This window comes from Rhinopithecus roxellana, chromosome 12, assembly GCF_007565055.1.
Source record: "Rhinopithecus roxellana isolate Shanxi Qingling chromosome 12, ASM756505v1, whole genome shotgun sequence".
Taxonomy (NCBI): Eukaryota; Metazoa; Chordata; class Mammalia; order Primates; family Cercopithecidae; genus Rhinopithecus; species Rhinopithecus roxellana.
Window position 1 is genome coordinate 67,860,634 of NC_044560.1, and position 27,917 is coordinate 67,888,550.

Here is a 27,917-nt window from a genome sequence, read left to right on the forward strand (position 1 = left end):
GCTGGTGCCTGTAATCCCAGCTACTCAGGAGTCTGAGTCAGGAGAATCATTTGAACCTGGGAGGCACAGGTTGCAGTGAGCTGAGATCATGCCACTGCATTCCAGCCTGGGCAACAGGGTGAGACAACAGGGTGAGACTCTGTCTCAAAAAAAAAAAAAAAAAAAAATGAACTACCATGCAATCCAGCAATTCCACTACTGGGTATTTATCCAAAGGAAAATAAATCAGATATCAAAGGGACTTTTGCACCCATGTTTATTGCCGCACTATTCACAATAGCAAATATATGGAATCAGCTAAGTGTCCTTCAATGGACAAATGGATAAATAAAGTGTGGTATACCTACACAGTGGAATAATTTGTAGGAACATGGATGGAACTGGAGGTCATTATGTTAAGTGAAATAACCCAGGCACAGAAAGACAAATATTGCATGTTCTCACTTGAAGGAATGAAGGACATACCATCCCAAAATACGTCATGAAAACACTGGAGAAATTGTAGTTTCCAGAAGGGCAAGCTGATCTCTCTTCCTGCATGCAGCAAGCAACCAAGACCCCTCTGGGAGAGCTACCTTCTCCATACCAGTATGAGAAAACAGTCCTTATCACCAGAGACTTAGAATTGAAGGCTGCGATGGACCTGAATAAACACACTTAATGAAGTAACTCGTATCTTCCACCTGTTTTACACCCCCATTCCCAATATATCTCCTAGTGACTTCCCTAGAACGTTTACCACTCTAGCTAGATTTTCTTTGTCCTGTCACTTTTTCTCAAATTTATCACTCTTTGTCTGAGAAGTATAAAAGCATCTTGTTTTGGGCACTTCAGACTTCACTCTCTTGTAAAGATCCCCATATACACACAAAACTAATATAATTTGTAACTTGTCTTTGTTAATCTGCCTGGTGTCAATCAGGTTTCCAGAGCCCGCTGAAAAACCCACTGAGGACTAAAATGGGGGCTGGATGTGATCTCTGGCTGCCCTACACACTCACATGTGGGAGCTAAAAAATTCATTTCATGGAGGTAGAGAGTAGGATGATAGATAGCAGAGGCTGGGAAGGGTGTATGGGTGGGAGAGGGAGATAAAAGGAGGTTAGTGGATACAAACATGCAATGAAATACAGAAATAAGTTCTTTTGTTCAATAACAGAGTAGGGTGACTGTAGTTAGCAATAATTTATTGTATATTTCAAAATAACGAGAAGAGTGGACTTGAAATGTTCCCAACACATAGAAATGATAAATGCTAAAGGTAATGCATACCTAATACCCTGACTTGTTTATGATTCATTCTATGCATGTAACAAAACATCACACCCACCCCATAAATATGTACAAACAGTAACAATAAAAAATAAAAGAATGCTTCTTTAAAAACCCTTTACTTAGTAAAATACTTTCACTTTATTATTTCATTTTCTAAGTCAAGACAACACAGAGAATGAAGAAAGAGAAGCTGTGTGACTACAGTGATGATAACCACATTTAGTTTTAAAAAACAACTCAAAGGTCTAAGTAATGCAGTTATGTTAATTAAAGGTAATAAAGCCTCAAGTTGCTAGATAAGAGTTTAAGGCTGGCAGAAGAACTCTAGGAGAGCTTAGTACTCTCTCTGTTTAAAGCAAGAGTAAGCTAATTAACTGAAAGCTTAGCTTTATCAACATCTTTCAATTTCACTTTGATATTGGTTATAGAAGTTATCTCATGGGTTAGTGTATATGTCTGCTTTGACTTCTAAGACAAAATAAGCTTTATGACAGGCTATAAGAAAGTTAGGCAAATAGCATTATAATAGGCACCTAAATTTGGCATAGTTATATTTTAAAATAATCGTTTAAAAATATCTCATGGATATTCTCTTGGAGTAACTATGCTGGCTAAAGAGAAAATCTAATATTTACATTCTTAGGAAAATTAAAGTTGGCTGCACTGAGCTGTATTAGCAAGTTCTCATAGCAGAAATAAAAATTTGACAGCTCAGCTACATAAACTAAGCATGTTTTATAAAATAAATGCTACTTGAATTATAGGCAATAACTAAATTCACAAATGATCAATTTACAGAACCACTACTTCATATGAATGTTAACATCACTCACGTGCCTAACTAATTAGGCCTAGCAGTCTTCTCTGGCTCATGATTTATACAGCTGAAACAAAACGTTCTATTAAGCAAAAACTAACATTATCAGTGATTTTAAGGAAAAAAAATCTTTTGATTCTCTTCTTGTTATAAACTATTTCAGGAGAAGAAACCATAGAGGAAGATCCGGCTTATCATCTGGAGTGCTTCAGTATTGAATCTAGCTTTGAATCTAAATTTGAAAATTGAGGACTGCTTACCACTATATGGTAAGCATTTCCTTGAAGGGACAAATTTCAGAATTTCTATAGGCAGATCAATTTTACCTCCTCCATAGAAAACCTTAAAACATTACATGTTTTTAATATAGTTATTTTAATCTTTCTCTCCCATTTAAATCTTAAGTGGCATAGTCTGAATAAAAATACTCAGTTGCATGCCTCTATGCTGCCCCTCTAGAGAAACAGTGCAAACTTAAACGTGTCTCATGATCCTTGCCAATTCATGGTCAAGAAAAAAGATGAGGTTAACTTTGCTCTGTGTCATCTCTCCTGTTTGGGTAGCTGGACACAGAGGCATGTAATGGAGTAATACCAGGGGATCAGCTGCCTAGCTCTGAAGAGTTCAATTATAGCTGATGCTGTGCTGATTTCTAGTGACCCAAGAGGCTAAACCACTGTCTTTCTGGTACTGAATTAGAGAACCTGCTAGCTTATATTGTCTACATAAGGGACATGATTTTGTGTATTATATTAATTAGCTTTGGTATATTAAGTTATTTCATTTTATTTAATTATTCTTCAGCTAAACATACAGGGTAGAAACAAAGCTTAGAGTATGTAGGATAAATAATAATACTTTAAAGTTTATGCCATGTTTCTCATCTAAGAACCTCTGTAAGAATGATATTTTTAGTCAATCCTGTTACCTTTTTCAGCTATATAAAAGGCAGGATTACTTAGGCTGTTTCTTGAGATGGTAGGACATTAGTGCTTGTTTGGGTTTTTCCTGTTCTTTGGAAAAATTGCAATATTGCATGATCCTTCAAAAACCATTAGACTGTAAAATCTATGTGGTTTAGATCTAAGAGATAATTAAGTCTAGAATCCTCCATGGTATTAATAGTGTTTGACAAATTGCAGGGAATCAGTAAATGTTAGATAGCTGTATGGTGGATGGATGGGCAGGAGAGAAGCAGATAGGAAGCAGACTCCTTGGAGTAGTCTTACCCTTCATTATGGTCATAGGGCAATATGTTAACAGCACCAATCACAGTCAGAACAGCAAGAGAGTATAAGTACCAGTTCCATAATGAAAAGTCTCTATGTGGTCTCTGAGCAAATGTACTTAGGCAGAGCTTCCCTCCAACATACTATGACACATATTTGCCACAAAGAGATTACAGATGTGCTGAAATTAGTGCCCTCCTCAGTCTTTGGGGTGGCAAGGAAAGGCCAGACACAGGAATCTGCAGCTAGGTACCCTTTTCATTTATCTCAGTAGGCTGGACCAATATTCTCATTTTTTTTTTGTGAGTGAAAAACATTGGGAAGAATGGGTCTAGAGTATTGGGATTACAACCCTAGTGGGAAATGGATTGAAGAGAGAAGACAGTAAAAACAGGAATATATCAGTGGCTACCAGAAGGGAACGTCCCAACTATTTTGTTTCTCAAATATTCTGGTCTTCAGTCCTTTTTTTGTATACCCAATGTCCATTGTTTACCTAAAATAGTCATTCAGTAAAGAAAGCTCTCTCTCTCTCTCTCTCTCTCTCTGTCTCTCTCTCTCTCTCTCTCTCTCTCAAGCCCTTATTTCTAAACAAAGCTTCCTTGTTGGATCCTGGGTAAAAATTTTAAAAATGATGAAGAACCATTTAGGGAGAGAATCAGTAAACTGTATTTGAAGGATGTGAGGAAAACAGATCCTTGGGGAGGTAGGAATTGATGATAAAGTGACAAATCAGGAAACAGTAATAGGATCATGGTGAAGTTAGAAAACTGCAGAACAAACGAACTTCCCATATGACTTAATGAGACAGCACAAAGTGGTTTAGGAAAAGACTGTGCTTAGATACACAGTTTCTGCCTAAGGACTCAAATTATTTAATTAACAGAAGGAGCATATAAGTATTTCTTCTTTTTCTCATCTGTCACAAATTGGTAGAACTTTCCTATTGTGACTAATACAAAGTTGAATAAACACATTTGACCTAACTAAATATTGAATGCTGGCAGGGTACTATCCACTAAATGCAGTTTGGGTACAAATCATCTATCATCATTTTTTATTTTATTGTAAATCTCATTTGGGCTAATATATTAGAGATGTGACCATAGAGTATAAATCTGGAACCCAGGAAGGAAAATAGTTTTTCAGAAAAGAAACAATAAAGGCAAATCTGCTCTCTTTCTTCAAGCTTCACTGAAAACACAGGACATGACTTTAAAGTCATTACTTCGAATTGGGAATTCATTAACAACCTCCTCCCATTTGCAAACTGGAACTGGAAAACTGCAGGGTTTTTTTTTTTTTTTTTTTTTTTTAATCATGGTTAGGTAGAGGATATTTTTAGAATTTTAAAATATTTTCTTCATAAGCTCTAAAATTTAAATCAAGGTAAGGTCAAGGCATAACACAGAATCCTTAAAGCCCACATATCCAAATTTATTTTAAAAATACTCCCTGATATTCCATATGGTATTGAATAGCATGGGCTTTGGAGTCAGACACACTAAGATTTGAATACTGGTTGTGCCATTTCTATGTGTGTCTATAGAGGCCATATACTTAAACTTTGAGAGCCCCCGGTTTCCTCAACTATAATATCTAAGATATAATATTTCTCCCTCTTGGGTGGTTTTGAGTATTGAGATAATATATGAAAAAGTGTCTGGCATGTGACAGGCTTGCAGTAAATAGTGGCTCTTATTTCTTTAAAAAGGATTTAATGTTTAAGATACAACTTAAAGAGATGAAGATTTGTTATTTAATTCTGTATACATAATTATTAGACAATGATGATTATAATAACTTTGATTTACAATTAATAAGCTCTTATTCATCTTGTGTATCTTTGTTCCACTTCTTATTGCTTTTTATTTTGTCATGATGTCATTTTTCCTTGCTATGTAAGTCTGTAGAGAAAGAATTCATTTAAAGATCTTCACATTTACCATTCTCTCAAAGAATGAATTGGAGGTTGGGAATAAGAAACAAGAATTCTGTATGAGTTAGTGATATACATAAAAATTAAAATGGAAAAGTGTGATTTTATAACTACAAATGATTATGAGTCGTATTTCAGTTAACGTAGGGCATTCATCTAATATAATGAAAATAGAAAAAAACCTGACAAGATCTAAGCAGAATTCTAGAAGGTATGATGCTATTTTTGTTGCACTGTTTTCCACTATTTATGAAGTTATTTGGGGAGGGTTAATGTACTTTTTTCCACAGATTACTTACTCTTTGTCCTTTAGGACCTTGACTCCCAGGTGGTCCTCTTGCCCCCACATGACCCTATATGTTGTAAATTTAAAAATCAGTTGTACAATTCACAAGAATACTATCAGAATAAGTAGCCATAATCTTTCTTATAACATATATCATTCTCCCAGGACATTCTTAAAATTGATTAGTCTTCCTTAAAAATATGCTTTAACCATACTGCCCTCTACCAATATTCTACTTTTGAAATAGTCTACTCTTTGGACAAATTTAATGTCTGGGTGTTTACACCCTGAACAAAAAATGGAGAAGCCTTTAATATTCACTGACCAAGTTGTTTTCAGAAGGCACACATATGGAGCGATGGAGAAAGGAGATATCCATTCAGCTAGTCAGACCAGTCTATTCTGCCTGGCCCATTAAAAAAGCAATGGCTATCATGGTAATAGTTCTTTACTATTATTCTAGACATTTATGACAATCCCATCACATAAAAAGTAGTTTTTTTGTTATCATAAAAATGCCACAAAATGTTCCAAATTAATATGCTATAAAAATAGCCTGCAATGGAGATTAAGTTGCTATTTATTATTAAGTCAATTATAATGAATTATTTTTATAGCTACAGTCTTTAATCAAGACTCAGCTGGAAAACAAAATTTATTTATCTGTTAACCTAAGGTAGATAAAAATGAAGTAAACTTTAGTATTTCAAATTTATTTATTTTATGTGACTAAAGAGATTAGTAACTGTTCCTGAGACTAGTCTTCCTAAATTTAAAAGCCAACAACATATTTACAAATATACTAGAAAATCAGGCTTATTTTTAAAACAGAAGCTTCACAAATAATAAGTTTTCACTGATATGAAAAGTTCTGCTCAGGGGATCCTAAAGGCTGATCTTTTTCATATTTTAAGTTCACAATAGTTGTAAGATTCGGATAAGCAAAATTAATTTAGGGGAAACATTTCATTATCTTTTTGTAAACAAATGGAATATTTTCAATACCCCAATTTTTGTTTAATAAATATGTTTTTATGAATTTTATCTGGTTGTGTGAAAATATTTACAAATTTCCAAGAAAATTATGTTGGAACTTACACTTATGATTTATTTATCCAATTGGTCTCACTTCTAATCTTACTAATCCTGTTTCCTTATATGTGGTTATTCAAAAGAAACTTCAAAGCATTTTAGCTTAGGTTGCAGGACTGAAATTGATTATATACCAAGTAGAGGTAAGGAAGTTCAAGATATCATGACAAATTCAAGAGTGTTTTGTATAGTCGGGAGAGAAGCAGTCTCCACTAGTTTACACATGACTTACTTTGAATAAAAACCAACAATAAAGCATAACAATTGATGAGTTTAAATGAAAATAAACACTCTAGAAGGAATCATAGGCCGGGCACGGTGGCTCAAGCCTGTAATCCCAGCACTTTGGGAGGCCGAGACGGGCGGATCACGAGGTCAGGAGATCGAGACCAGCCTGGCTAACACGGTGAAACCCCATCTCTACTAAAAAAAAAATACAAAAAACTAGCCGGGCGAGGTGGCGGGCGCCTGTAGTCCCAGCTACTCGGGAGGCTGAGGCATGAGAATGGCGTAAACCCGGGAGGCGGAGCTTGCAGTGAGCTGAGATCCGGCCACTGCACTCCAGCCTGGGCCACAGAGCAAGACTCCAGTCTCAAAAAAAAAAAAAAAAAAAAAAAAAAAGAAGGAATCATAAAGTCTTTCTGGTACTTACAGGTAATCCCAATGGACCGATAGGTCCTGGAACCCCAGGAGGACCTGGATATCCCTATAATTTAAGGAAAATATTAAAAAAGTAAAATACTTATTACTTTAAATTATTTTCATTGAAGACAAACCAGTAAATTATAAACAATAATAAAAAGGGATAATTTGACACAATGTTTCTTTTCTAACCAAGATATGAAAGGCCACAGTAAATGTTCTGCAGACAGACCATAGAAATAAAAACTATATTTTTATGTAGTTTTATTTACATAGGAACTATATATTCCATTTATTAGAAGGTTTTTGCCTAGACAAGAAAATTGCTAGCCAGAATCACATACTACAGCCTATTTATAAGAGAACATTCATTTCATTTTTCTGAAGATCATGTTATCTTATCCATAGATATATGTTATGTTATATAGGTTATGAAACTATATCCTTTTCAGAGAGGTCCAGGAGCTCTCTAATTAAGGAATGTAAATATGTACAAATATTCTAGCATTTCGAACTTTAGAAGGACCACACACTTCATGATATTAACACTGATTCAGAAAATGCCTTAGGAGGTAATGATTCTTGAAGTTGATTAGTCTTATAGGCATGCTAAATTTCCTAGCTGACAGCAACTGGAAATAGCATAGCTAAAACAATAACAACTTACAGGACTTTTCTGATAATATAGAAGTTAGTTAAAATCAATTTGTGGACAGTATTATGTGCCACCAGATCCATCACAAGGTATTTTCTGTATGGAAGATCCTTTTATTGATAATAATCATTCAGTCTAGTTCCTACCATACTTAGAAAACTATTTAGTAAGTTAAAAAGATGCAACTCAGATATCAAATTTGTCAACTATTTCCTATATTAAAAATGTAAGAGAATAAGATGAATTCTGGATTCTGAGCTCTCATATGCCAAAAAAACTACATCATGACCACAAACTCATGGAAGAATGGCAATGATGATATGCATCATATCAACTACGAGCTGTAGAAGAATAAGTAGAATTCTAATTTTGAAAGGTGAAATATTTATACAATCCGAAAAGAAACCAGAGTATGTAGAATTCTAATTGAATTTTCTTCTTCATCCATTTCAGCAAATTGTGGTGGTTAAATTCCTCTCCTAAAACTAGAATCATTTGACTAAGCCATCTCATTTACATGCTTTTAAGTACCTTAGTATCACATAGCATTCTGGGAGATAAACCATTTAAAAATAAAATTCTATGGGAAATTTAACATTTTTTACTAAGTTAAATTCCAACCCAGGCAATTCCATCTCTGGAATGCCTTACTTTTATTACGTTCTTTGGAAATATATTTTTCAATCACTGAGCTCTTACCATAACACCCTTTTCCCCCTGGGGACCTAGTGGGCCTGGACTTCCACGTTCTCCCTTTTAAGAGAACAAAGGAAAAAAGTAACATAGAGATTAGTCATGACTGAGCTAAGCCTAGAAAGAAAAACTATCAGCCAGAATCATGTCTTACATGCACATCTCATTCTTATTTCCAATAATTTTTAAATTTACAAATTTGGCACTTTTATCTTAAAATGGTTAGACTTTTCATAAAATTATCTTAAGATTTTTTTGGAGAAAAATATTAAAGGCCTTGTTAAAATGAAGAAAATAGAAATTATGGATAAACAAGACCTAAAAGTGAGCATGTATCATACGTTAAATTTTTGTAAGAAATGCTTACTATTTTATGAGACATACGAAATATGAGAATAGTAAAAGTATCAAAGCATATTAAAATTTAACAAATAAGTGTAACCATTTAAGAAAACCTTATTTTATAGTCTGCCTACCACAATTAAGTGCCATAAGAAATAATTCTGGAAGATCATGTCATAGCAGCGTAAAAAGACCAAACTGATTTACATTAAAATTCTCAAGAGTATCAAAATTTTAGCATAGAAGATTTAACTCAGCACAGAAATAACTCAGTGAAAAAAAATTATAATGCTAATTTTTTAACTGCACTCATATTTTGTTACATTGTTAGTAAAAAAATCAATAAATACATATTATGTAGTACTTAAGTAATTGAGAATGTAGCACATGAGAGTTAGAAGAGATATTTAAAAAACTTAACTTAGATTCTACCCTCAGTAACTGCAGACATGATATTAACAGAGACGAAACAACCAGAGAGTAAGTACATTTTAGACTAAGTGGTACTATTCTCAGTCCAGGAAGTGAAGAAATTAGGAAGGATGAGAGGAGTCTGTGGACTTCACAGAGGAGATGGGAATTCAGCTGAGTCCAACAGTTTGGTTTTGAAAAAACAGAGGGAAGAAGAGAGGATATTTTAGTTCAAGAAAATACTAAGAATGGGAATAGGAATAAGAACCAAGCACAAGATGGGGAGAGAGAAAGGTAAAATGGTAACTTATTCTTCTTTTTCAAAAACTGCTTTCTCTCAAGCCTCTCATAGAAGGCTTGCTCTCACGTAGTCAATTTAGATAATATTTTCTAGTCAGAAATCTAGACTGTTCCATCTTTTCTCTTCAGATCACATCTTTATAATCAAAAGGGTACTCTGCCCTGTAAAAATTAGAAACCTATGTGCTATTAGCTATACTTCAATATATTTAAGAGATTCAGTAAAGGTAAAGTTATAAGTGATTTCTAATTAACATAAAAGATCATATGAAAGTCTGTCCTTTGTGTTTAGCCTAGAATTCGTCCTATAAAACAACATAATTTAAAAAATTACCTTTTCGCCAATGCTTCCAGTCGTCCCAACTTCTCCAGGTAAGCCAACAGGTCCCTTTTAGGAAAAAAAAAAAACAGTAAATACACACATATTGCATTGCTATTGTAGTACCTGGGTCTTAAATCACCTGTAATCACTATGTTTCTTTCTAACTTATCCTAAATGTTATCTTGGAGTAAAATTCCTCCCTGTATGCTATGCAGTCTGTGACTTCATATCAGAATTAATTTATTCAGTCAATCAACAAAAATATATCCGTGCCTAAAATATAACAGGCACAATGCTAGGAGGCAATGAGTTTCAAATCCACAGTTGCTGTCCCTGTGGAACTGACAGTCTACTAGATTTTATAAAACCCCTGAAGTTTTCATCCCTGTTTGATGTAGATATATTAGTTTAAGAAATCATTTCTGCAACTACCTTCTTTGAAAACCCCTCAATATACAAGGGGACAAAACATGCCTATCATTCATTCATCCTCTCAAGAAATATTTGGTTTGACAAGAACATAATCTCTTTCCTGACTGTCTTAAATCATAAGCAGTTATTTTCTGCTTTTATTTAAAGACACCTAATCATTTTTTTCAATAGCTACCATACAAAGACCTTGCTTAGATAGATTATCATACAATAATATATATTAGCATACAGAAAGCACTGACTCACGAAAAATGGCTTGTCGTTTATCTAGTGCATTCAGCATCATTTTAGCCTTACAGATATCTATCTATCTATCTATCTATCTATCTATCTATCTATCTATCTATCCATCTATCTAATGATCCCAAGTACAATAATATATATTAAGTGTTTTCTATGTGCCTGATTTAATCTTCGCAACCACCAGACATAGTAGCATTATGATTCCCCTTTGACAGATGAGGCAGATGAATTAAGCAGTTTGCTGAGGCAGATGAGGTTAAATGGTATGGATGAGTTTAAGTGGCTATTGAGCACTTGAAATGTGGCTAGTGCAAATTGACACATACTGTAAATGTAAAAGACACCAGATTTTGAAGACTTATCATAGAAATAATGCAACATAGCTAACTAATGATTGCTTACATCAATTACATATTAAAATAATGATTTATTAGTGTAAATGAAATATTACTAAAATCAGTTCACCTCTTCCTCTTTCTTTTATCTTTTTTAATGTGGCTACTAGAAAATTTAAAATTATATATGTGGCTTACAATTTTGACTTGCATTATATGTCTATTGGACAGCACTGATGTATACTCTTAGGCACTGTGCTAGTATTATTGCTTAAATCTAGTTGGAGGTGATTTAATAATTTGTTTCTGTGGTTTTTAAGTGTAAGAGACTGAACACTTTCATTCTGAGACAATCTGTGATCAATGTTCATGCCCATGGAATTCACTGGTCTCGCTGTGTTCTCCACCATTCTGAGACAGCTGGTTTGATAAAATGGTGAAATGACATTTTTAAGACTCAGTTCCAAGGCCAGCTAGGTGACAATACCTTGCAGGGCTGGGGCAAGGCTTTCCAGAAGGCTGTATATGCTCTGAATCAGTGTCCAATATATGGTGCTATTTCTCCTATAACTAGGATTTTGGGGGCCAGGAATCAAGGGGTGGAAATGGGAATGGTACTACTCACTATTACCCCTAGTCATCCACTAGAACATTTTTTGTTTCTGCTCATGCTCTGCTGGACTAGAGGTCTGTTCCAGAAGGAGGAATGCTTCCACCAGGACACACAACAATGATTCACTGAACTAGAAGTTAAGACTGCCATCCAGCCACTTTGGGTTTCTTATGCTCCTGAATCAACAGGCAAAGGAGGGAGTTACTGTGTTGGCTATGTTGCTTGATTCTGCCTCCCACAGGGAAACTGGACTACTACTTCACAATGGAGGTAAGGAAGAGTATGAATAAAATACAGGAGATCCCTTAGGTACTTCTTAATATCACCAAGCTCTGTGATTAAGGTCAATGGAAAATTCGAACAACCCAGTTCAGGCCGGACTACTAGTGGCCTAAATTCTTCAGGAATGAAGGTTTGGGTCACCCCATGTCTTAGTCCATTCAGGCTACTGTAACAAAAATACTGCAGGCTGGGTGACTTTAACAACAAACATTTATTTCCCACAGTGTTGGAGGCTTAGAAGTCTAAGATCAATGCACCAGTAGATTCAGTGTCTGGTGAGGGCCTGTTTCCTGGTTCATAGATGGCAGAGCCCTCATGACCTAATCATCTTCCAAAGTCTACACCTCTTCATACCTCACATTGGTCATTAGAATTTCAACATATGAATTTTGCAGAGGATAAAAACATTCAGTTCATAATACCCCACCAGGTACAGATCCCAACTAGCTGAGGTGCTTGCTTATGGCAAAGGAAATAAAGAATGAGTAGTGGAGAAGGTAGTTTTAAATATCAACTATGGCCATGTGACCAGTTACAGAAATGAAGACTGTAATTGTCGTATTTCATCGTTATTTTGTCGTGAATATGTGTGTGTGTGTGTATATATGTGTGTGCGCAGCTGCACACAGTGATTATCTTTGGTTCTTTTCTTCTCATTTCTTTTTTTCTTTTCTTTCTTTTTTTTTTTTCTTGAGACAGAGTCTCGCTCTGTCACCCAGGCTAGAGTGCAATGGCGCGATCCTGGCTCACAGCAACCCCCGTCTCCTGGTTCCAAGCGATTCTCCTGCCTCTAAGCGATTCTCCTGCCTCAGCCTCCTGAATGGCTGGGATTTACAGGCGTGCACCACCATGCCCAACTAAATTTTGTATTTTCAGTAGATATAAGGTTTCACCATTTTGGACAGGCTGGTCTTGAACTCTTGACCTCAAGTGATCTGCCCACCTCAGCCTCCCAAAGTATTGGAATTACAGGTGTAAGCCACCGTTCCTGGCCTCTCATTTCTTTATCACATAACATAAGATGTATTGACCTTATAACATAGTATCTAGGTATGGTTAATTTTACATCACAGTATTTAAGTTACAGGTTATAAAGGAGAAGGGTAAACGTCACTCAAGGACTTTACATCCTCTTTCGGAAAAGAGGTTAGTGAGTGTTTGGTTACATGCGGGATAACGATACCACTGTTAGGCAGAATTATGATCTTGTTATTGTCTTTATTTGAAAGTTAAATATGGTTTAAAGAGATGCATTTGGGGGTCAATTTGACAATAGGGAGGGCTGTCAGGATTAATTTTATGTGTTGAGGTCACTGGGTCACGGAGTGCTCAGATATTTGGCTAAACACTATTCCTGAGTGTGTGTTGTTTCTAGGTGAGATTAGCATTTAAATAGGTAAACTGACTAAAGCAGATTGCCTTCCCCAATGTGGGCAGGCATTGTCCAATCTGTTGAGGATCTGAATAAAACAAAAAGGCAAAGGAAAGGAAACTTTTCTCTCCGTCTGACTGCTTAAGCTGGGACATCAGTCTTCTCCTGTCTTTGAACTAGAACAGCATTGGCTCCTAGTTCTCAAGCCTTTGGACTTGGAATAGAATTTAAATAATCAGTGCTCTAGGTCTCAGGCCTGTGGACTCTGATAGAACCTGTACTGTCAGTTCTTCTGGTTCTCAGGCCTTTGAACTTGGACTGGAACTATAGTGGATTTCTAGGATCTCCTGTTCGCAGATGGAAGATTGTGGGAATTTTTTTTCTTTTTAGCCCCCACAATCATGTTATCCAATTCTTTATAATAAATCAGTCTATCCATATCTATATCTTGTTGGTTCTGTTTCTCTGGAAAACCCTAACTAATACTGTCAATCAAATCTGAGTAGGAAAAATGAAATAGAGCTATCTGTTGTGAGACAGTAAAAAAATGACAGAAACTAAACACAAACTAGTGAAACTATTGGGAAAAAAATCATTTTTCTTTTTCTTTTTTCTTTCTTTTTTTTTTTTATGAGACAGAGTCTTGCTCTGTCGCCTGGGCTAGAGTGCAGTGGTATGATCTTGGTTCACTGCAACTTCAGCCTCCTGGGTTCATGCAATTCTCCTGCCTCAGCCTCCTGAGTAGCTGGTACTACAGGCACATGTCACCATGCCTGGCTAATTTTTTTTTGTTTTTGTTATTGGCAGAGATGGAGTTTCACCATGTCAGCCAGGCTGGTCTCGAACTCTAGACTTCAAGTGATCCACCCACCTCGGCCTCCTGAAGTGATAAATCCTTTTTCTAAGACATATGATCTAGGGGAGTGAATGGAGTAGGCTCGTTTAGCTTATCCCATGTGCACCAGAACAATATCACCTACAAATGTATTCTTCTTAGCCTATAGCATTTACTAAACTGAACTAGGTAAAAACATTTAAAAATCTGGAGATTTTACATATAAATACTTTATATATAAAGATTTAGAAAATTATTAGCTTCAGATGACCTAGTAAGTGTAGAGAAACATTCTCAAAGGCAAATATTGGATAGAACTAAGTAACTGTTGTAGTGTTGAGATCCAGATGCACTCTTTACTTCACTATTCCCTATTGTCTCTTATACATGGCCCATTTTACTTACTTATACTATTGCCTGGTCCCAATAGGGCATCTGAGTTTTTTACTTCATGTAAGTATTAAAAGGTGCAGTCAGTCAAAAGGGCATAATTGGAAGACAGAGGTTCTCACTAAAAAGTAGATAGTTCACAGGGTTCCAGCTATGTCCATGGGTTATCTTTAATAAAGCTTAAAGTTGGCGAACATAAATTAAAAATGGGTTCCTTGCAGCCTAGGCAACATAGGGAGACAACATCTCTAAAAATAATCTACACATAGTAATAATAAAATTAGCTGGGTGGGGCAACACGTTCCTGTAGTCCCAGCTACTCACAAAGCTGAGGTGGGAGGATTGCTTGGACTCAGGAGGTCAAGGTTGCAGTAAGCCTGGGTGACAGAGCAAGACCCTGTCTCCAAAATACATAAAAAGAAAAATGTACTATTTCAGTACCTTAAAAAGTCTAACCAAAACATATGTAAAATCTGATAATACCACAAGTGTTGGCTAGAATGTAAGGAAAGAAGAATTCATGCATATATAGCAGGAAATAGCAGAAAATAGTATAAATTGGTACAATCACTTTGGAGAACAATTTATTATATATAGTAAAATTGAAGATGCACCTAACCTACAACTTAGCACTTCTAGTTGTTGACATGGAATTCTACTTTCACATGTATGTACTAGGAGACATATAGAAAGACGTTCATTGCTGTATTATTTAAATACAAAAGTAGAATCATCAGCATTATTAGTATGGACACAGATAAACTAAAATGCAGTCATACAATAAAAAAAACTCTTGAATGACCAATACTGAGAAATAAACAAAAAACCTCAACACCAGCTAAAATTAATAGACCAGATCTATATGTATCAATGTGGATAAACATTTTAGGAATATAATGTTGAGTGAGAAAACTGCATAAATCCTTTTCAAAAGGATACATCACTATGTGTTTTGTGCAAAATTTTAAAATGCATACAATAATAATCTAATTTCTTACTGGCATAAGACACATGGAAATTATATATACAACTTCAGGATAAGGGCTAATGTCTGTATGTAGAGTGGTGGCTCATTATTTTTTCACTTTGAATTTCCCTGAAAACTAGTTTCTCTGAGTCTGAACTTCTCTTCATTTACGTGTTCCCGTTTTGGACTTTTTCTGTGTGATTCTTATCCATGTCCTTTGCTCAATTTATTTTTTCCCATTAAGATTTCCCATATTTTCTTGATGATTTTCAGGAATTTTTATATTTTTAAAGTATAAGCTTCTTATTGTTTTTTAAATATAAAAGTTTTTAATATACAATTTTATTTTATTTATTTGTTTATTTTATTTTGAGACGGAGTCCTGCTCTGTCGTCTAGGCTGGAGTGTAGTGGCATGATCTCGGCTCACTGTAACCTTTGCCTCTCAGTTCAGCTTGATCCTGCCACCTCAGCCTCCAACCTCAACCTCCTGAGTAGCTGGGACTACAGGCGTGCACCACAATGCCCAGCTAATTTTTTTGTAGTTTTTAGTAGAGATGGGGTTTCACCATGTTGGCCAAGCTGGTCTCAAACTCCCGACCTCAGGTGATCTGCCTGCCTTGGCCTTCCAAAGTGCCTTGGCCTTCCAAAGTGCTGGGATTACAGGCGTGAGCCACCATGACTGAACCTTATTGGTTTTAGATGTTCTAAGTTCCTTCTTGTGATCAATCACCTGTGAAATTATTTTTGGTATCTTTAATTGACAAGAAGTCCTTAATATTTATGTAGCCATATCCAGTGCTTTTTTTATTTTTTGCCTTATGATTCGTATTTTCTGGATCTTGTTTAAGAAGGCTTTCCTTATTTCTACGTCATTAAAGAACGGGCATTCTTTTCTATCGGTGTTAACTTTTCTATTTAAGTCTTTAATCCATCTGGAGTTCATTTTTCACATGGTATAAGATAGGGATCCAGTTTTATTTTTTTGCATACAGGGACACAGTTTTCCAAATACTATATATTCAATACTATTTCTTACCCACCCATTGGTTTATGGTGCCATTCTTATCTCATACATGGCTTATTTCTAAGCTTTCTATTCTTACTGATGATTTGTCTGTTTGTCTCCCTTTGCAAATTTCTCTCATTCCATTTTTCTAACGTTTTTCAGCTGTCTCTACTACAGACTGAAAATCAGTATGCCAACAAAGGTTTATATCAGTGGTAAGGGATCTGAACATAAAGGCTTTAAACTGTTCAGTCTTTAAGTCTATATTACTCTTTGAAATGGTCTACACACTTGGAAATAATAGGTGAATTAGACAAAGACATTCAAAGCTGAGGTCTGCCAAATTTCATGAAATCTAAGATATTATGGATTGTAAGATACACCGATATTTTTAAAATCTCTGAATAGAGAAAAAAGTCTCCCAAGCAATTGTAATTTACCACTGATCGTGAGAAATATCTCAATTTTTAAAACGTTAAAATGTGAAAAGAAAAAATGGTATGGTAGATTGTTTTACTGTTCAAAACATTCACTGCTCCTTTCTGTGGAAGGATTATATCTCCTTATGCTACCGATGTCAGACTTGGCCATATAATTTGGAGTGCCCCTTACCATGGGAGGAATATGCCCCTGCATCCTATTAATGCCATTCTTCTCTATGTAACATGTAACTTCAAATAAATAGAAAGTGAACGTGACATGTGCCAATTTTTTTTTAAGTCAGTTTCTTTTTTCCTTTCGCCATGAGACTAAACATGTTCCACACAGGCACTGACCCTTAAGCCTGAGTTTCCGAATGCAGATGACATGTAACAGGGTCACAACCAACCCACAGTGTACAGAATGCAAGTAAGAAATAAACTTTTATTATTGTAAACCACTAATATATTCAGGCTGTTTCTTTCTGCAGCATATTTTAGCCTAAACTGACTGATGCAATATGCCCTTTTAAACTGGTATGACATGGCAGTTATTAACAGGAGAAGCATGTGGTTTTCTCCACTTTTATCCCAAGTGCTAATGACCCTAAGAGGTAGGTGGAGCCACAAGAAAGAGGGAGCCTGGGCCAGGCATGGTGGCCCATGCCTATAATCCCAGCACTTTGGGAGGTTAAGGCAGGAGGATTGCTTGAAGCCAGGAGTTCAAGACCAGCCTGGGAAACAAAGTGAGACCCTGTCTCTACAAAAAAAGAAAAATTAAAAATTAGCTAGGCGTGGTGGCCTGTGTCTGTAGTCCCAGCTACTCAGAGGGCTAGGATGGGAGGCTTGAGCCCTGGAGTTGGAGGCTGCAGTGGAGCTATGATTGCATCACTGCACTCCAGCTTGGGTGACTCAGTGAGACCCTGTCTCTTAAAAAAATAAAAACAACCACCACCACCACCATCAAGAGAGAGCGCCTGGTTTTCTTAATCAACTTGTAGGGGAGAGTTACTTAGGAACACCTTCACCAGACAATTAACATGGGCAAAAATAACTTTCTGTCATGTTAAATCAACAAAAAATATTTAGGTTTATTTGTTATGGCAGTTAGTGTTATCCTAAAAAATACAGTGAATTCAAGTATTAACATAAAATTGAAAACCTTTGAAATCTAGCTCAATTGGTTTATTCAAAAGTTAATCTCACAGAAAGTGCACAATTTCCAGCTTAATAAAGTTGCAAATCAATTTATTCAACAAATGCAAAATGAGCTGAAGAAAATAAAATTAAGCATATTTATTTGTTCATGTAACAGATCCTGTGCTAAGATTTAGCTGGAGAGGATATAAAGACAAGTAAAATATACTAAGGAGTTCAAAATCCAGTAAATTGGAATAAGGTAAATGTATATTTTCTATATGCCAATAGAAGAAAAAGTAAAATACATCTAACACAGAGGCAGAAGAGATTATATCTGGTTGAAAACATAAGAAAGGACTTTACAGAGAAGGCAGCGTCTCAGGTATGGTTACATGTTGACATGATGAAATGGTGTAAGTGTATTCAAAGTAGAGGGAATGTTTTGAGCTAAAGATGGGAGGAAGCAAATGATAAAACATTTGCAAACACAAAGTTAATCCACATTGTCTGGGATACAGAATATGTGTAGGGGAATAAGCTGGGATAGATATATTGGTTATATACTGAAGAGGGCTTTGAATACCAAGTGAGAAATTTGTGTCTGTGGTATCTGCAGAAGAATGTGTGCTTGAAGAAGAATCATTATTGGTTTTCAGTAAAGGAGGAATGTAATCATATCTAGACTTGAATGGGTGGTAATTTAACATCACTGTGTTTAATGTGTACAAATGGGAAAAACAGAAAATAGGAAATAGGACAAACAGAAATCATTATAATAGTCCAGATTAAATGTAATGACTGGTATGAAGACAATGATATCATCATTAAAAGAAACAGTAAGCCCACGAGAAAAGCCACTGTTAGAGGAAAGGTGACGAAGTAAGCCAACAGACAGTTGTGCTCTTAAAAAGTCTATCTTGAAATACTGATTTGTGTCACCATAGAACAATCAATTGTTGAAATCATAAGAATGATGTAGTATGTACACTGATGATAAAACAGGAACAAGAAGAGAATCTAATGAAGATTCACTGGAGGCAAGCAGTAGAAAAAAATAAAAAAAGGAGTCACAAAAGAAAGAGTCAAATAGTCGTGTTCCAAGATGGCCAAATAGGAATAGCTCTGGTCTGCAGCTCTCAGCGTGATCTGCATTTCCAACTGAGGTACCTGGTTCATCTCAATGGGACTGGTTGGAGAGTGGGTCAGTGGGTGCAGCCCACAGAGGGTGAGTCAAAGCAGGGTGGGGCATTGCCTCACATGGGAAGTGCAAGGGGTTGGGGAATTTCCCTTTCCTAGCCAAGGGAAGCCATGACAGAATGCACCTGGAAAATTGGGACACTCCTGCCCAAATACTGCGCTTTCCCAATGGTCTTAGCAAACGGCACACCAGGAGATTATATCCTGTGCCTGGCTCAGCGGGTCCGTCCCACATCCATGGAGCCTTGCTCACTGCTAAAGCAACAGTCTGAGATTGACCTGCGAGGTAGCAGCCTGGCAGGGGGAGGGGCGTCTGCCATTGCTGAGGCTTGAGTAGGTAAACAAAGTGGCCAAGTATACAGGCAGGTGCCCCTCTGGGATGAAGCTTCCAGAGGAAGGATCAGGCAGCAATATTTGTTGTTCTGCTATATTTGCTTTTCTGTAGCCTCCGCTGGTGACACCCAGGCAAACAGGGTCTGAAGTGGACCTCCAGCAAACTCCAACAGACCTGCAGCTGAGGGACCTGACTCTTAGAAGGAAAACTAACAAACAGAAAGGAATAGCATCAACATTAACAAAAAGGACATCCACACGGAAACCCCACCTGTAGGTCACCATCATCGAAGACCAAAGGTAGATAAAACCACAAAGAGCAGAAAAGTTAAAAATTCTAAAAACCAGAGCACCTCTTCTCCTCCAAAGTGATCACAACTCCTTGGCAGCAATTGAACAACTGGACAGAGAATGACTTTGATGAGCTGACAGAAGTAGGCTTCAGAAGGTCGGTAATAACAAACTTCTCTGAGCTAAAGGAGGATGTTCAAACCCATCACAAGGAAGCTAAAAACCTTGAAAAATGATTAGACAAATGGCTAACTAGAATAAACAGTATAGAGAAGACCTTAAATGACCTGATGGAGCTGAAAACCATGGCACGAGAACTACATGACATATGCACAAGCTTCAATAGCTGATTTGATCAAGTGGAAGAAAGGGTATCAGTGATTGCAGATCAAATTAATGAAACAAAGCTAGAGGAGAAGTTTAGAGATAAAACAGTAAAAAGAAATGAACAAAGCCTCCAAGAAATATGGGACTATGTGAAAAGACCAAATCTCCGTTTGATTGGTGTACCTGAAAGTGATGGGGAGAATGGAACCAAGTGGGAAAATACTCTTCAGAGTATGATCCAGGAGAACTTCCCCAACCTAGCAAGGCACGCCAACATTCAAATTCATGAAATACAGAGAACACCACAAAGATACTCCTCGAGAAGAGCAACCCCAAGACACATAATTGTCAGATTCACCAAGGTTGAAACGAAGGAAAAAATGTTAAGGGCAGCCAGAGAGAAAGATCAGGTTACCCACAAAGGGAAGCCCATCAGACTAATAGCGGATCTCTTGGCAGAAACTCTACAAGCCAGAAGAGAGTGGGGGCCAATATTCAACATTCTTAAAGAATTTTCAACCCAGAATTTCATATACAGCCAAACTAAATTTCATAAGTGAAGGAGAAATAAAATCCTTTACAGACAAGCAAATGCTGAGAGATTTTGTCACCACCAGGCCTGCCTTACAAGAGCTCTTGAAGGAAGCACTAAACGTGGAAAGGAGTAACTGGTATCAGCCACTGCAAAAACATGCCAAATTGTAAAGACCATTGATGCTAGGAAGAAACTGCATCAACTAATGGGCAAAAAAACCAGCTAACATCATAATGACAGGATCAAATTCACACATAACAATATTAACCTTAAATGTAAATGGGCTAAATGCTCCAATTAAAAGACACGGACTGGCAAATTGGATAAAGAGTCAAGACCCATCAGTGTGCTGTATTCAGGAGATCCATGTCACGTGCAGAGATACACATAGGCTCAGAATAAAGGGATGGAGGAAGATCTACCAAGCAAATGGAAAACAAAACAAAACAAAAAAGCAGGGATTACAATCCTAGTCTCTGATAAAACAGACTTTAAACCAACAAAGATCAAAAGAGACAAAGAAGGCCATTACACAATGGTAATGGGATCAATTTAACGAGAAGAGCTGACTATCCTAAATATATAGTGCAACCAATACAGGAACACCCAGAGTCATAAAGCAAGTCCTTAGAGACCTACAAAGAGACTTAGACTCCCACACAATAATAATGGGAGACTTTAACACCTCACTGTCAATATTAGACAGATCAACGAGACAGAGGTTAAAAAGGATATCCAGGACTTCAACTCAGCTCAGCACCAAGTGGACTTAATAGACATCTACAGGAATCTGCACCCCAAATTAACAGAATAGTCATTCTTCTCAGCATCACATTGCACTTATTCCAAAATTGACCACACAGTTGGAAGTAAAGCACTCCTCATGCAAATGTAAAAGAACAGAAATCACAATAAACTGCCTCTCAGACCACACTGGAATCAAATTAGAACTCAGGATTAAGAAACTCACTCAAAACCACACAACTACATGGAAACTGAACAACCGGCTCCTGAATGACTACTGGGTAAACAACAAAATGAAGGCAGAAATAATGATGTTCTTTGAAACCAATGAGAACAAAGACACAACATACCAGAATCTCTGGGACACATTAAAAGCAGTGTGTAGAGGGAAATTTATAGCACTAAATGCCCACAAGAGAAAGCAGGAAAGATCTAAAATCGACACCCTAACATCGCAATTGAAAGAACTAGAGAAGCAAGGGCAAACAAATTCAAAAGCTAGCAGATGGCAAGACATGACTAAGCTCAGAGCAGAACTGAAAGAGACAGTGACACAAAAAACCCTTCAAAAAATCAAGTGAATCCAGGAGCTGGTTTTTTGAAATGATCAACAAAATTGATAGACCACTAGCAAGACTAATAAAGAAGAAAAGAGAGAAGAATCAAACAGATGCAAAAAAAATGATAAAGGAGATATCACCACTGATCCCACAGAAATACAAACTACTATCATATAATACAATAAACACTTCTATGCAAATCAACTAGAAAATCTAGAAGAAATGGATAAATTCCTGGATACATACACCCTCACAAGACTAAACCAGGAAGAAGTTGAATCTCTGAATAGACCAATAATAGGCTCTGAAATTGAGGCAATAATTAATATCCTACCAACCAAAAAAAGTCCAGGACCAGATGGATTCACAACCAAATTCTACCAGAGGTACAAGGAGGAGCTGATACCATTCCTTCTGAAACTACTCCAAGCAACAGAAAAAGGGGGACTCCTCCTTAACTAATTTCATGAGGCCAGCATCATCCTGATACCAAAGCCCGGCAGAGATACAACAAAAAAAGAGAATTTTAGACCAATATCTCTGATGAACATCGATGTGAAAATCTTCAATAAAATACTGTCAAACTGAATCCAGTAGCACATCAAAAAGCTTACCCACCATTACCAAGTTGGCTTCATTCCTGGGTTGCAAGGCTGGTTCAACATACACAAATTAATAAACATAATTCATCACATAAACAGAACCAACAACAAAAACCGCATGATTATCTCAATAGATGCAGAAAAGGCCTTTGACAAACTCAACAGCCCTTTATGCTAAAAACTCTCAATAAAGTCGGTATTGATGGGACATATTGCAAAATAATAAGAGCTATTTATGATAAACCCACAGCCAATATCATATTGAATGGGCAAAAACTGGAAGCATTCCATTTGGAAACTGGCACAAGACAGGGATGCCCTCTCTCACCATTCCTATTCAATATAGTGTTGGAAGTTCTGGCCAGGGCAATCAAGCAAGAGAAAGAAATAAAGGATATTTAAGTAGGAAAAGAGGAAGCCAAATTGTCCCCGTTTGCAGATGACATGATTGTATATTCAGAAAACTCCATCATCTCAGCCCCAAATTTCCTTAATCTGATAAGTAACTTCAACAAAGTCTCAGGATACAAAAATCAATGTGCAAAAACCATAAGCATTCCTAAACACCAATAATGAACAAACAGCGAGCCATATCACGAGTAGACTCCCATTCACAATTACTTCAAAGAGAATAAAACACCTAGGAATCCAACTTACAAGGGATGTGAAGGACCTCTTCAAGGAGAACTACAAACTACTGCACAACAAAATAAAAGAGGACACAAACAAATTGAAGAACATTCCATGCTCACGAATAGGAAGAATCAATATCGTGATAATGGCCATACTGCCTAAGGTAATTTACAGATTCAATGCCATCCCCATCAAGCTACCAAAGACTTTCTTCACAGAATTGGAAAAAACTAACTTAAAGTTCATATGGAACCAAAAAAGAGCCCTCACTGCCAAGACAATCCTAAGCAAAAAGAACACAGATGGAGGCATCATGCTACCTGACTTCAAACTATACTACAGGCAACAGTAACCAAAACAGCATGGTACTGGTACCAAAACAGAGATACAGAACAATGGAACAGAACAGAGACCTCAGAAATAACACCACACATCTACAACCATTTGATCTTTGACAAACCTGACAAAAACAAGAAATGGGGAAAGGATTCCCTATTTAATAAATGGTGCTGGCAAAACTGGCTAGCCATATGTAGAAAGCTGAAACTGGATCCCTTCCTTACATCTTACACAAAATTAATTCAAGACGGATTAAAGACTTAAATGTCAGACCTAAAACCATAAAAACCCTAGAAGAAAACCTAGGCAATACCATTCAGGCCATAGGCATGGACCTATGACTTCATGACTTAAACACCAAAAGCAATGGTAACAAAAGCCAAAATAGATGAATGGGATCTAATTAAACTAAAGAGCTTCTGCACAGCAAAAGAAACTACCATCAGAATGAACAGGCAACCTATAGAATAGGAGAAAATTCTTGTAATCTATCCATCTGACAAAGGGCTAATATCCAGATTCTACAAAGAACTTAAACAAATTTACAAGAGAAAATCAAACAACCCCATCAAAATGTGGGCAAAGGAGATGAACAGACACTTCTCAAAAGAAGACATTTATGCAGCCAACAGACACATGAAAAAATGCTCATCATCACTAGTCATCAGAGAAATGCAAAACAAAACCACAATGAGATACCATCTCCCATCAGTTAGAATGGTGATCATTAAAAAGTCAGGAAACAACAGATGCTGGAGAGGATGTGGAGAAATAGGAATGCTTTTACACTACTGGTGGGAGTATAAACTAGTTCAACCATTGTGGAAGACAGTGTGGCAATTCCTCAAGGATCTAGAACTAGAAATACCATTTGACCCAGCAATCCCATTACTGGGATACATACCCAAAGGATTATAAGTCATGCTACTATAAAGACACATACGCACAAATGTTTATTGCAGCACTATTCACAATAGCCAAAACTTGGAACCAACCCAAATGTCCATCAATGATAGATTGGATTAAGAAAATGTGGCACTTATACACCATGGAATACTATGCAGCCATAAAAAAGGATGAGTTCACGTCCTTTGCAGGGACAGGGATGAAGCTGGAAACCATCATTCTGAGCCAACTATTACAAGGACAGAAAACCAAACACTGCATGTTCTCACTCATAGGTGGGAACTGAACAATAACACTTGGACACAGGGCGAGGAACATCACATACAGGGGGGGCCCGTCATGGGGTGAGGGGCAGGGGGAGGGATAGCATTAGGAGAAATACCTAATGTAAATGATGAGTTAATGTGTGCAGCAAACCAACATGGCACATGTATACCTATGTAATAAACCTGCATGTTGTGTACATGTACCCTAGAACTTAAAGTGTAATAATAATAATAATAATAATAATAAGAGTCAAATAGGAGGACAACCAGGAATGCACAAAGAAAGATACGCAAAATAAAAGTTTCAAGAAGAGAGAAATCTGTGTGATGTGGGAAGGTTTAAGAAGGATGAACATTAAGACAAAGTCATAGAATTTGGCAATCACCAGGTTGATGGTAACCTGTACAAACAATTTCAGTAGCTTTTGTGTGTTTGGATATATTTGCCAAAGGGTTAAGAATATGTAGGTGAAGAGAAAATGTAAAAAGCTTGTAGAGTTTAGAAAATTATTTTAAGAAGTTGTCAGTACAAATGAGGAGGCATGAAAACTGCTAAAGGACATGGTTGCAAAATTACTCTATTCAGAATCCAATTTTTTCTGTCAGCCAAATAAAGTTCATTGGCAATAGAAAATGTACCCTTCTGAACAGAAATAAATTGCATTAAAAACCTACATTTTTGCTCTGTTTCACAGAATAAATTTTTTTAAATACGTTATTATTATGGCCTAATCTATTATGATTGGTTGGGAACCAATACATTGTGACAGAGAGAAGATGCCGGCAGGATTAATCTTCTCCCAAAGACTATTTCCTAGCTAGCTCCCTACTTCTGAATAGCATCCCTACACTGAATGCTCCATGCAGGGAAGGCATGTATTGTGCAAAGCTGCCATATAACCTCTTCCTTCTTAACAGAAGTACTTTCTGAAAGGCAGACTTAAGGTGCTGTGACTTGTTCTCATTTTTTTCCATGAAAACTCAAGTATCATATATGCTAGTGAGAATCAGCCAAATGCAAGTGAGAATCAAGGGCAAAATTATATTTTCAATTGTAAAGTGGTCAAAGGCAAATTATGGGCATGTGGAAACGGTTATAATTTATTTCTATTTACTGCTATAGCTCCTTAAAATAGAGACATGGGTGACTTCCGGTTTGTTCCTTTCTATTTATTCTTCATTTTAAAACAAATGTTGAAATCTTACATATTGCTATTTTAGTTGTCTACTGCTGCAAGGCAAATTACCCCCAAAAGTTAGTGGTTAAAATAATAAACATGTATTATCTTACAGTTTCTGTGAGTCAAAAATTCAAAGGTGGCTTAAATGGGTAGTTCTGGCTGAGGATCTTTCATTAGGTTGCAATCAAGATTTGGCATTGGCTGCAGTCATCTGAAGGCTTGACTGACCAGAAAATCCATTTCCAAGAAAAGCTTATTTCCTCAGTCTGTAGACCTGAGGACATAGCAGTTGGCTTTCCCCAGATTAAGTGATGCAAGAAAGAGAGTGAGCAAGGAAGAAGCTGCAGTGCCTTTATGATCTAGCACACACTGACTTCTGCCATATCCTACTCATTAGAAATGCATAACTGAGCCCACCCTGCATTCAAAAAGAGCTAGCATATTTCATATGGAGGAAAAGAAAAGAATTTGTAGATATATTTTTAAACAATTACAATGATTTAAATTCTATTCTTGGCTTGATTCTGTATTAAAACTTTGACTCCTCCCAATAGTTTTCTTTAGTTTCTTGTATGTATTTTTAAGTTATACACTTCTTCGGGAACACTCTAAATTAGTGTTGTTGGAATAATGTACATTTTCCTACAGATGAAATGTATAACATTTCATTCTTATTTCATTAGTTATTGAGAATCTATCATGAATAAGGTACTATAATAGTCAATTTAGACGTCACTAATAACTAAAATAAAAGTAGATAGCCAAAAATGCCAGAAGATGAACTACTATAGAATAGCAGATAAAACAGGAGCGAGCAATCTATGACCCTGAGGGCTGGCTGCCTGTTTTGTAAATAGTTTCACTGGAACACAGCCTTGCCCATTTATTTACTTATTATCTATGCCTATGTCCACATTATGCAGGGAGAACTGAGTTATTTCAACGGAGAACATATGATCCACAAAGCCCAAGTCATTTCTGCTTGAAAACACAAAACAGTCATTGAGCCATAGCCAGAATTATTGTCAATATATACCAAGAATTTACATTAAAAATCTTTCAAAACACTGATCCCACATCTAACACACAAAGAAAATACCAAGTGTTTAGCTAGAATATGCTGTGTTTCAAGATCCAGACAACCATATAATAATTGAAAACATTTCACTTTTGGCAAAACAATATATTTTGAAAAATGGTATATAAAAACTTTAAAACTCTCTCCTACTATTTTTTAAAGTAACTATATCCTATTTATTAACTAAACAGTGATTTAAATTAAAATATTTCCTGTTTGAAACCAAAAAATTTTAAAACATTTTTATAAAAATTCTTAGACTTAGATGAGTCACCAAAGAGAGTATGTAGGCCAAAAACAGGAAAAGGCTAAGAACAATAACATTTAGCGAGCTGGTTCAAAGAAAGAAAACATAAAGTTGACTATGCATAGGAACAAAGTGAACAAAGTCAATAGGAGAATACTGTCTATTTTTTTCCATAATGTTTCTTCAGACCTTTTCATTGGAGGGTAATTTTACGACTTGACAAGTACGAATGAACCCTTTCTGTTTATTTGTAAATACATCACTGTTTCCAAATAGCTAACCTTTGGATCACTTCACTCTCATTTTCAAATGAAATCTGTAAGCTAAGAATTTATTTGTTTGACAGCATGACTTGTAGCAAGTTACTTTAGCTCACTGTGCTTCATCCTGTACCATTTAGGAAGATGTGACTTTAAGTTCATTGGTCTATATGCTCTGTAAAGCAGGGATGATGTCTTGTCTGATACTGTATCCCTTATGCCTACTGCCTGGGATACAGAAGATAATATATGTTGAATGAATGAGTAAACAACTTAGAGCAGTAGTGGTGGAAAAAGAGGTGAGCCACCCACATTCCCATTTTATGAAATATCTTATTAACCCTGCAATAAGCTCCTTCAAGATTTAGGCCTTAGCAGA

The 27,917-nt window shown here is 36.4% G+C and overlaps 1 protein-coding gene across 1 annotated transcript in view; it reads right to left on the bottom strand.

Annotated features, from left to right (window-relative positions):
• The window catches only part of COL24A1 (collagen type XXIV alpha 1 chain), a 388,303-nt gene that overhangs the window by 149,378 nt on the left and 211,008 nt on the right, over window positions 1-27,917 (bottom strand). The window contains exons 25-28 of the mRNA XM_030912579.1: window positions 10,016-10,069; window positions 8,635-8,688; window positions 7,291-7,344; window positions 5,560-5,613 (exon numbers count right to left, since the gene is read on the bottom strand). Coding sequence (XP_030768439.1) covers window positions 5,560-5,613; window positions 7,291-7,344; window positions 8,635-8,688; window positions 10,016-10,069 — 216 coding nt within the window. The remainder of the gene's footprint in view (window positions 1-5,559; window positions 5,614-7,290; window positions 7,345-8,634; window positions 8,689-10,015; window positions 10,070-27,917) is intronic.